At 45.7% G+C, this 12,116-nt stretch overlaps 1 protein-coding gene across 1 annotated transcript in view; it reads right to left on the reverse strand.

Moving 5' to 3' along the window:
- Positions 1–3,168, reverse strand: part of LOC142570315 (retinal homeobox protein Rx1-like) — a 51,372-nt gene extending 48,204 nt beyond the window's left edge. The window contains exon 1 of the mRNA XM_075678707.1: positions 2,922–3,168. Coding sequence (XP_075534822.1) covers positions 2,922–3,168 — 247 coding nt within the window. The remainder of the gene's footprint in view (positions 1–2,921) is intronic.
- Positions 3,169–12,116: the final 8,948 nt, after the last annotated feature.

The following is a 12,116-nucleotide window of genomic DNA, read 5'->3' on the forward strand; positions in this document are numbered from 1 at the left end:
TATACACATGTATACAATGTCTGATTATTCACATGTAAGTGGCACGGGGTGAAAATAAAGGCTTAATGTTACGGGGAAAATGGCGTCCTTGAGCTTTTTAGCAGTAGTATAGTTAACTATCACATTCAACAAAAGCACTCACTGCGGTAATATTGTTCCAGAAATTACATTGATTTCGGTTCACACGCTTGAGGAATTTCAAAGCTCCGGTACGCATGTAGGTGATATATGGTATGATCAAAATTTAGTTATCAAAATAACGTCCATATTGCTGTTTATTCGACATCGTACGCAAGAAAAGTTTGGTTCTTGATAGGTTCTTGCAGTTGGCCCAGAGGTTTTATTATGACGCACCGAGCCCGGAAAGACTAACGTTATGGCACATTTCGTCTAGCATATACCTTTGCTCAGCAACAGATGCGTTTGGTAAATAAGCGCATAAATCAGTATAATTATTCTGGTGATTGGTAACAAATAATTAAGCATAAATCAGCATGTTGATGTTTGGTTACAGGTGTAAGTCTGGTATACTTGGAAAACCGCTTGATCCCTCACCGAATGAGAATCGATGAAAACTTATATACCGGGTGTTTCAGCGAACACTTTCAAAATTTTTAAAGGTTGCCTGTGGTAGATTGCACAATTATAGTTCCTGAGCTTGTACACTCGTAGAGGTGGACACTACTTGCACAAAACAGTTAAATGCATAGTCAAATAATTATAAAAAATCACTCTGCAAATTTTTAACTAATTACATTATGGCCCGTGTTGCAATTTACAAATTCAGCCGTGGAGTTCGCAAGACGGATCCACTTGGAAGGAATTCTCAGGATGACACCAGTTTCGAGATATTCATTTTTGAGCTTTGCGGAGAAAGGCATTGGCGTTCCAGTTACTTTCATACCAAAACATGTTTTACGCATTCAAGCACGAAGGTAACTCCAGCGCCAAGGAATTTCTCAGCAGGGTTCGGGGATTAATATATCAAAACTGATGACATCCTGCGAATTTATTCCAAGTGGATCCGCCTTGCGAACCCCACGGACAGAATTTGTAAATTGTAATAAGGGCCATAAGGTAATTAGTTAGAAAGGTAATTAGTGAATTTTTGTTAATTAGTCGATTATGGATTTCAATTTTTGTGCAAGCAGTGTCCGCCGCTTCGAGTGGACCACTCCCTGAACAGGAATTGTGCTTTCTGCCACAGGTAACCTTTAAGAAGTTTTGAAAGCGTTTGCTGAAACATCCTGTACACAATAGTGTTGCTGTTTTCGTACAATACCGCCGCATGTTTTAGACGTGGAATATACCGCTTACTGTGAACGCGCAGTGAAAGGCATTCCATAAACAGGCTTTGCTCGACGTTTTTACGGCTTAATATACTACTATTTTTCATAATGCCTTACTTATGTAGTTGAAGAAATTCAACGATGCACATACGTAAATCTTATCGTCAGTGTGCAACTGAGCCGAATTCACAAAGGTGACCTTCAGTAAAAAGGCACTAAATTATTTCTAATATAACAGCGGGATCCTCCTTTTTCGCTTCGTGTGTTAAAAAAGGAGGCCCAGAAATACCACATACCAATATTTTGACATTTCCTGCCTCACATATCACTGACTTCACAATGGGTGAAACTGCAAATAACATCTCAAAACGGGTATAGTGGTATTTTTGGCGACTTTGTAGGGCAAACTCTTGCATATGTCAAATTTCTGAGTTTTAAGCGCTGTAAATGCGCCTGAACTGCGCACTGTTAAGCTGTCACTGTACTGAAGGTATTGGGCCAGCACTGACAGGAAGCAGCTTTGGAGGTTATGCGTCGAGCACAGCTTATTATTATTTTTTCGCAATATTTTGCACTTAAACTTACCTGATAACGAATGTTTACTCTCTTAAGGTTGGCTGCACACTTGTTACATCAGTTTATGCTAAACATTATGTAGCGAACTTTGTGAATTTTGTTTTCCAGAATTCATTCTCGATTCGAAGACTTCAGTGTTATTAAACTCCTTTTATAAAAGAGGTTTCCTCGACCAACTTGGCTCTATGTCTTACTTCTTCAGCATGTATGAGGGTTAAACAGTAACTTCACTGTGCAGGGACACACCGTCAACATTTTCTTGGAAACACGTTGCTTGAGGCAGCAGCAAATACTTGTTTAATGTCAAGATTTCAGGGCACCCACCACTATTCGTCGAGATGACGAAGAAAGACAAGAACTAGGGATATATAAATATATTTCTCGGATCACGTGTCTTCTCAGTTCTATTGGGCGGCTTTCCCACAATGAGTTTAGCTTGATTGATATTTTATATATATATTTTAAATGGAACCATTCGCGGCGTTTGCCTCTACACCAGGTACGATATATTACAACGTCTCAGTATCAAGCATTACCTCTCATTCCTTAATATAAAGTATATTCTAATTTTTCGCATACCTTAACTCCTTTTTGCTACGTTGAGTTTGATTATTAAATATAGAGATTTAGGCGCTGGAAGCTTAACCCAAAGCCCATAGTAGCATTTACGATACAGCGGATCGAGTATCAGTAGGGGCTACTTCAGCAAACAGTGATTAATTAAATTATTATCATACTAATGAACTTATTACTCTAAGTAAAATTTTATTACGTATATTTGGTGTCAATGTATTCTTCCTGTTCAGGAATAAAATGGTACAAATTGTTAATTTTCCTTTTTTGTGTTAACGTATCAGCTTTACGGGTTTAAAACTACACATATTTTCCTTTTCTTCTAAAACCTGAAACAGTATGCCACAGGCATTCATTTACTGTCATAATGCGAAACTAAGCGGTAGGGAAGAAACCGTTAGCCACCACTTCTCGCATGTGGGTTCCGGAACTAGGGTGGACGAACGGAGAAATCGACGCATGACGTTGAGTTGGTCGCCTTACCGTTGCTCGCCGTGTCGGACCCGCTGTCCGTGCCCGCGGGTGAAGCGGATCGCGTGCCGGCATGGCAGAGCACCGGAGCCCGGCGTCGCTCGTCGGCGCACGTCGCCGACCTGTCAAGTCCCAGGATCGCGTCGATCGAGTAAGCGTGCACGAGTCGACGCTCGACGCCCTTGGTCGACGGCGCGGGCTGCTTGACGTCGCCGCAACCGCCGGTATCTCGCGCGGCAGCAGCCACCTCGTGCAGCATGGCGATGTCGTAGCCGCCGCACCACCACCGGTGGCAGTAGCCGGCGGAGCCAACGAGGGAAAAAACGGCAGCAGCAGCCGCAGCCCGAACTCCAAAACACCCTCGCGGCTCACACACCGGGCGAACGACGTTACGAAGAAAAAGAAAGGTACAAACGCGCGCGCGTAGCACCCAAACCCTCGGCCGTCGATTTTTCACGCCGTTCAAAGTCGAGCCGAGCGGGACCGAGCGATTTTGCTCGCCACCACCGCCACCGCTGCCGCCACGGGACCCTCCTCCCTTTTCGCCTCCCGTTTTGGGGGAGAGAGGGAAGACAGCGCCGCTTTGGAGCGAAGGGGAAGAAGGTGCCAGAGAGGTGATAAAAAAAAATAAGGCGAAGGACTCCAAACAGCAAAGCGCCCGATCCAGAGCAGCGCGTTCGCTCATTGGTTCTGCGTAATTGCCCAATCGGCGGCGTCCAGTGACGCGCTCGCCTCGCCAGTCGGCGAGCACGGGGCTCATGACGTCACGGAGCGTTGTAGACGGGGGACGAGGGCTCCGTGGCGCCATGCAGCGTCATGGTGCGTCCCTTGTCTGATTTTGCTTTCCCGGCGTTCCCTTTGATCGTGGTGGTCTCTGGTCGGCTGTGCGCTGGCGCACGCGTTCTAGACAGGGGCGCAAATGTGCGTGCGTGAGTTTGTACCAGATGCCCAGGGCGCGGCCCCCTCAGCGCGATCGTGTTTAGTCTTTTCTTATTTCGCTTCTTTTCTTTTTTGTGCGCGCTGGTTTTGCTCCCTCGGACATTTTCCCGTACTTTCTTTTTGCATTGCAGCAATTTCCGCTATCTTACATGCTGAATAGTTTTACCTTTCATTTCTCGCCGTACACTGTTTCTTTCAGCTTTGCTTGCAGGAGTGGAAACGAAGCAGTTGTGTGCAGCGCCTCTTCATTCTCCCTCCAGCAAGCCCCACATGCCCGCGCCATTGTCCGCGCCGTTTAGCGCTGTTTGAATTGAAGCGCTTCGCCATCTTCTGGAGAGGAGAGAGGTTTAGCCGGGGAAGTGGATAAATCGGGCTAAGATTATCTGGACCTACCTCTTCTCGTTCTTCTCACCTTTCCTTTCCCCCTTGCCTGCTCGCTCGTTTTTTTTTTTGTTCTTGCTCCGCACGCCTGCCCACTCGTTTTTCTCAATCCCGCCCTCCCACTCCCCGAGTCTGTTCTTTCCCATCCCCGACGTGGGCTTTGTTTTTCGCTTTCCGGGGCGTTTGTCCGCGTCGCATTGAGTGGTATACTCTCCAGCCTCAACCTCTCCGCCTACTCCTCCTCAACCCCAAACAACACCTCCCGTCTTTGCCCAAATGATGCCCTACATTTTGCTTCATCGTACTCCTGGCGCAGGAAAGAGAGCCCGTTGCGAAGGCTGCGAAGTTGAAAGTCCTGCCCTCTTTTTTTTTCGATCTTCTTTTCGCTGTGCCCTTTTTAGTTTCTGCGCTTGCTCAGTGCAGTGGCTGTGGCCGAGGCGAAAACGAGCAGCTTGTTGGCCGGGGAGGGTGACCACACACGCCTCGAAAAGCGTTATCAATTAAACGACCTCCCGCCACGACAAAATTAATAAGAGCCGCAGGCGCGTGACGCGGCGGAGAAGCCCACTTGCGGCCGCTGTTGTACATGTACCGCGCTGGTACAAACAACGGTGTACTCTCTCTTGTCCTTGCTGCGCGGCAATCTCCTTAATTAGAGTGGAGGCGCCTAAAGTCTATTTTGTAGCGCACGTCACCCGGCCGCATCGCCACGAAGAAGAAGAAGAAGACAAAAACATTTGCTCGAAATGAGGTAGCGCCCGCTTAGATTGTTTTGCTCGGTGACAAAGTCCCTTTTGCTTTTATATTGATACGCACAGGCGGAAAGTTGTAAATTTTCCCAAGGGGGGGGGGGGGGGGACGTGCTGGCGGCCGACGAGCTTTTCAAACCCCATATGTGTAAATAAATAAATAAATAAATAAATAAATAAATAAATAAATATAACCTTTAGTAACAGTTGCACTTGACGACAGTTCATGCGACCTCAAAGAGTTGTTGACTTAAGTTATGGCCTTATATGAGTATTCGCAAGACCACGTTGGTAGAAAGTTTGATTTCCCAGCCTGAGTCCTCTCACGACGCCAAGAATTTGGCGTTTCTCGGTGGTGTAATTTTCCTTCGTGTAATTGTCTTATACTTCGCTATCACTAACACTGCTTCGCCTTTCTGGAGAAGCTGCTGCATCTCTCTCTCTATCTCTTTCTTTGAGTCCGAGTATAAGCCCTGCAGCGCATGACTGCTGTTGATTCTGATTTCAAGTGAATCCGGCTTGACCTCATTTCGGTTACTGAGTGAATTACGCAGGATCATGTATAATTCAATGAGTACCGGAATATCCTGCACAAAGAGTTAACGAAAGAGCAGTTGCGTCACTCGAAGAAAAGCTAGTGCATATTGTTTCCAGTACACTGGAGTAGCCGCCAGTAATTTTTTCTTACTGAAATTTAATTAGGTATTTATATATAATTATATAACTAGAGAAGTACTGTCCTAAATATCAAAGTGTCAATGAGGCATTTGGATCACCCCCAATGACATCTAACGATGGCATTTTCAGCGACGTAATAATTGCGTATAATTTTTTCCGACTGATAAAGAAGCCCATGAAAACTGAAAAATACCACGTGACTGCGCTCTCACCCGCGTCCCCTCAAGTAAGCTGATTGAAAGCAACTGCTTTGCCTGTCGCAAAACCGAAGAGACAGCGCATCACCTTGATAATGGTACAGAAGGAGCACCAGCAGCAACTTTCGCGGCTTCGCAGCTATTTCTTCTTCTATTTTCTACGGCGCACTTATTTTCCGTCTCTCAAGGCTGAATGATCACACATCGATAACTAAAGCCCCTTGATAACGCCTCCGAAGCGTCACTCTGACCACGCACTAAAGGCGAGAAGCACTGGAATAGGCATATAATGTTTCAAAATCCCGGCTCGGCTCGAACCGTACCGAAAGAGAGCGCGCGCAGCCACATTTCTCACCAAAAACTTGCTTCGGACCACAGCCGAATTAAAATGATGGTTTTATATTACAGCGAGGCTGTTTATTGCTAGCCGATCCGTCCGTCGGTCTACATGTCGCCTTTACGCCAAAAACTCCTCGTGTGCAACTCCATGCGCATGCGCGAAAAAAAAAGAGAGAGAGAGAGGCGCGCGATTGGCTGCACCAGTAGTGACGTCGTTGTTCTCCGTCACAGCCTAGCGCACGCACAGCAGTTTCTCTCCGGCTCCGAAATGGGTAGGCCAGGCGTCATATGTACTCCTGAGGAGCAGGCAGCTTTCGATCAGCAAAGACGCGCGCAGGACCGGGAACAAGCTGCTCTACGCCTTGCCGATGCTGCAGCCCAGGCACAGGAACAGGCTCGTGCAACCATGCAAGCGCAGGTAGCAACTGCGTACCGAGGATCGGGCAGCCTATCAAGCCGTCGTTTAATAAAGCACCGCGATTAACCCAGTGATAAACACCGGGGCCGCACGTTTCAGCTGCGCTGGTTAACCATCTGTACTGAGTGCTTGGGCGATGATACTTTTTTTTTTATTGTAGTGTATAGGCGCTGCAAAAGCAGGTTCGTGGCAAAGAATAAAAGCGAAATAAACAGATCAGGAAGCGACTCAAGTGTATAGAAAAGGCAAAACCAATGCATCCGAGAAAGTAAATGTACCACTTCTAAATGAGCCGGATTACCAATCACGACGTCTGCACAAAAAACAAAAACAAAGAAAGAGAGAAGAAAAGAATCGAAGCAGAATCTTCTCTGGGATTTACCTTAATGACGCGTACGCGTTTCGTAGCACTGTCGTAGTGTTTCTTGGTAGTGTGCTGGTTTGTTTCGTATAATTGCGGGAACGACCGCGAAAAAACCGTGAAACAGAGAAGCGCGGTTGCGACACCGAACTGTTGAGACCTGCACAGAAGACGTAGAAGAGACGAATATAAGCAATGTTCGCTGGCGTCATAGATAGCCCGCAGCGGATATGGACGTGGGATGAAATGACCAGGTAGACGTAGCAAATGAAGGAAATATGTGCCACATTTATTAGGTACACTGACCCATTATAAACGGTGGGCAACCGTGCTCCGGCGGCGGCTACGTGTGGCGCGGCGGCCCGGCCCGCATCTTGAGTGCGTTCCGTGAAAGCGGCAGAGTGTGGCATGGGCTGAGAGCTCCGTCAGCGCTGTGTTCTCGCCGCTTCGTTGGCGTTGAAGCGAGAGGCAGCGCGAAGGTCAATTGGCTCGCTGCTGCGGGCGCTGTGTTGAAAGCGATCGTCTAACGGAACGGACGGAGGTACGGTGTTTCCGTTGGGTAAGGATAGAAATGCTTACGCATTTAAAACCATCAGATTTCCGTGTGCACTTATTATACGTGAATTCACAAGCGCCGTTGAACACTAGCTGCTGCCTAAAGGATGTGTTCGAATAGGTTTCCTTCTGCAGCTACGCTTAGTCCACTTTGTCACTTCTTCTGTGGCTTTCTCGAGGACCGACGCTGGAATTCTATGGCTGACATCCGTTATCCTTGCATTGAACTCATCTGAAGTCCGTCTCGATCATCTAAAGACGATCTTTTAGATAACCCCAAAGAAAGAAATCAAGTGGAGAAAGGTCAGGTGAGCTAGCCAGCCAATTTACAGGCCCATGCTTTCCAATCTATTGCGCATGAAAAGTGGCATCCAGCCAGTTTCGTGCTTGGCTGCTGCTGTGTGCTGGTGCTCCAGCTTTCTGATATACCATAGAAGTGGAATACGTGACGACAGAAGTTCGCTGAGAAACTCCTCCACCACTCCTTCAAAGATTTCGTCCACGTAACGCTGTCTAGTGAGTGTGTGATCGAAGAAGATGGGACTGATTATAACACCGGCGTAAATTCCGCACCCCACTTTGAACAACCATTGGTACTGGTGCCGATTGCGCTTACCCAGTGTGCCTTGTAGTCACTCCAATATGTGCAGTATGCAAATTTACCTGGGCGTTTCTGTGAAAATTGGCTTCATCTGTGTACACGATGTTGCTCAAAAACTCCGGTGACTGATCAGCTTTTGTGCGGACCCAATTCGAGAAATATAGACGATTCTGCAGGTCCCTATCTTCCAAGCATTGGTGAAGGTTAAGGTGGTACGGGTGAAAGGCCGAGCCATTTAGAATCCTCCAAACTGATGACTTGGAAATTGGTACCTAGGCGGCCACATCCCGCGCGCTAGCATGAGAGTTTGAGGCCATAAATGCTAGAACATCCTTGCCCCAGGATAGGACTCAAAGATGGAGTCCTCCGCCGCTGTTTCTGGAAGCTGTCTGTTCGTCTCAGGATTTCATAATTGCTGATGTTAGTCGATGCGTTTGGTCCACCGCCATGCTTCCATAACTGATATATATTTTCGTGATAAATATATTTGCGGCCTTCCTCTTGTTGCCATTTGCAGCTCCCAAGGCAATGATTATGTTTTCCTCCGGCTCATTAGAGAAATACATGGTGACTGGGATGAAACAAAACGCACCTTTAAACCTCTGCAGTGATGTTGTCAATTCCCTTTTGTGGCGATAGGTGCCGTGGCAAAAAAAAAAAATACAGAGAAACGAAACATCCGCGCAATTTATCTACGCTAAGACAACAGCTATCCTAGCTTGTTTCCAACTAACACCAATCGCGACGTGTTACTTCAGCCCGAGTGCGGCGGATATGGAACTAGCTCGAGCATAAAGTTTTTCTTTATTTTCTTTATTTCGTTCTGGCTAACTCGGAGGGAGCTGGTTCTAGGAGGCTGCTTTATGATGGGGGTGGGAGCGCAGTCACGTGGTATTTTTCATATTTCGCGGGGTTTACTTATCAGTCGGAAAAAAATTAGTACTCAATAGTACGTCACTGAAAATATCGCAATTAGATGTCCCTTGGCTGTGCCTACGAATGCCTCACTGACACTTTGATAATTAGGATAGTACGTGTCGAGTTATGTAATTAATTACAATTACCTAACTAAATCTCAGTAATGAAACAGTTACTGGCAGCTACTACCCTGTACCGGAAACAATATGCATTAGGCTTTCGTTGAGTAACGCGATTGCTCATTTTTTATTTCTTGGTGCATGATAGTTCGTTGGGACACCTGTATGTATTTATGACGCTGTTTCCATCCCTAATAAATGTTCTAAATTATTCCAAGAGTTCTTTTTTTTTCATGGGTCGTTAGCATTGCTTATTGGAAAGAGAAGCAATACTGAGACACATATCCTTCACGTGCATTTCACACGCCATTGGTAAAAGACTCTGCCGAAAGAGTCACTGAAGTCTGCAGGTCTTTTTCGGGATTAAAAATGCACGCAAAGCAATTTGAAGTGAGGTGAACATACAACAACATCCAGGCGTAGGCTATCTATACCTTTAGAAATAATTCTTATTTGGCTACCTCCTTCTCTTTCTAAAATATAATAAACTTTGTACAGCGTGTATATTTAAATATGCTGTATATGTGCATGCCGTTTCCAGTGTAAATTTAAAACAATGTTTAAGTGAGAAAATACACATGATGCAGCCGCAGCTAGTGCTTCTAATGCACTTGTCCTCCTATTGTCAGGATTTGCAGAAATAAAGCGACAGTATGAATTAAAAGCCGTGCAGGTCCGCGCCAACAATGATGTAGTACGCTAATAGTCACAATAAAATTCTAAGTGAAAAGGTCGAGGCAAGTAGAAAGAAACCTGAAGTGATGTGGGGGACAAAATAATGGTAAAGTAATTTTAGGTGTGCGCTTGAGGGGGGGGGGGTAGGCTTCGGCATCGCGGGGGGGGGCTGCCTTGCCCTCTCCGAAAAACTCCGGAGGGGGCCGGGGCCCTGGAGCCCCCCGTAGTCGGCGCCTATGTTAATACGCATATGACGCTATGTTAATACGCTATGTTAATACGCTACCTGGTTTGGTTTGGGAAAATGCGCGACGCTATACTGGGACAGTGGTGCAGTACGGGATGTTTTATAAATGTCCTAAATTGAGAGACGTGTTTATGTGCCGTTTATGTTGCGTAGGCATAACGCGAAGAATAAAAGAAAATACAGTGTTTGAATAAATTGTTGCAATGTATAGAGGCATAAACCTCGTTGGCCATAAAAATTCAGAATGTTGCTTATTTCTGGCCAGTCAGGCACACGTAGGATAATGGTACAGCCAAACTACAACTTAACAGGGTCTTAAAGGTATCAGTGGCGATTTAAAGGTAAAAGCGAGAGAAAGGCGTTAGCATTACGCCGCGCCTCTTTGAGATCCCGGCTCCATGATATAAACCACGTTCACCACATCGCAAAGTGTTGTTCAGGATCTCACTCTACACACGTCCTGACTCTTCGAGGAGCGAATTGCAACTGACGATGGTCCGCAGCAGAGCACCGTCATATATACAGACAATATGTATGTTTGAAAAGATGATGCCCTTCTTTAAAAATAATTGTTTCTTGTTTCGATGTTTCGACCGGAGACCGAACTTTCTCAAAACAGAAAACAACATGTACAGATTTTCTTTGTGTTTCCCACATACCACCGGTAAAAAAAAGAGAGAGAATGTGTGTGAAAAAAGAGAGGGAGTGAGTAAAGACAAGGATTTATGCCCATAGCCATTGAATAGTTTGTGTAGGAAGGGCTTACTTTAACGAGTGCGTGATTTCAGGTGACGAGGGCCACCAGACGCAGCACAAGAAGTGCTTTCGGGTAAAAACGTGAACAGGGTCAGCGCACCCAGTGCCGTTTGTTGTCTGCTGGGGTGGGCAGCTTCCAGCATCGGCGCCCGCGAAGAAAGCGTGTTCTACTTGTTTGTTCTTTTCCGCCTTAGTGAGCTTCGTTCCCGCTGGCATGAGAAAGGATTGGGAAGGAGCGGCGAAGGAAGGGGGTGACTCACCTATACATAAGACCGTTGTTCAAAGCACGCGCACGATCAATCTGCACGAATGCGTTCCTCCAACTGGCCTGCATATAAAAAACAAACAGAAAAAAGCGTGACAGAAAGAAAGAGAAAAACAAAGGTAGAGAAAACAAAAATATATACGAAATAAAAATGCTTACAACATTAAAAGAACTAAGAAAGCAGTAAGTCAACATAATACAATCACCGGAAGCACGTTTGTCTGTGCATGCTGGCCGGGCGCGCTGTGCAGAGTGCGGACAACACGCGGAGTTCCAGAGCGCGGCGTGCATGCATAAACCAAGTAAGGTGCAAAAGTTGGGAGGTAAGGTAATTAGTCGTAGCTAAATAGAAAGAAAGAAAGAAAGAAAGAAAGAAAGAAAGAAAGAAAGAAAGAAAGAAAGAAAGAAAGAAAGAAAGAAAGAAAGAAAGAAAGAAACAAGAAAACCCGCATCCGTGCAACAGGATATTTAAGGAAAAGTGAAGCGAGGAGGCATGAAATTTTTAGATAAAAATGGATTCGTGTTCTAAGGATGTTAATGCCGAGAAGGCTCTATGGTGTCAATTTATTTCATCTTTTTTGTGTTAAATTTGCTGATGAAACAAGATTCGAGTTTGTCGCGTTCTCTGGTACGTAGGCCCTCGTTACTTAAATTTGTGCACTCGGTAAAGTAAGCCCTTCCTACACAAATTATTCGATGACTACTAGTATAAATCTTTGTCTTTACTACCTCTCTCTGTTTCATAGTGCAGGGTGTAGAAGTGCTAGGCAGAGTAAAGGACAGTGAGCGAAAGTTAGTGAGGTCTAGTTTTGCTCACAATCTGATGAGAGACAGACATTCTAATGCACATCGTCTCAGGCCGACTCAGACGCAGTAAGGGAACAAGCGGACAAATTCAAGCTGGTGCTCGCAAACAAATATGCAGCTTTACAACAGAAGGTTGAAGATAACACGAAGGTAATGAATAAAACTATAACTAGGCTGATTTCAGAAGCAGCAGTTGAAGTGC

The sequence above is a fragment of the Dermacentor variabilis genome, chromosome 2, assembly GCF_050947875.1.
Source record: "Dermacentor variabilis isolate Ectoservices chromosome 2, ASM5094787v1, whole genome shotgun sequence".
Lineage (NCBI taxonomy): Eukaryota > Metazoa > Arthropoda > Arachnida > Ixodida > Ixodidae > Dermacentor > Dermacentor variabilis.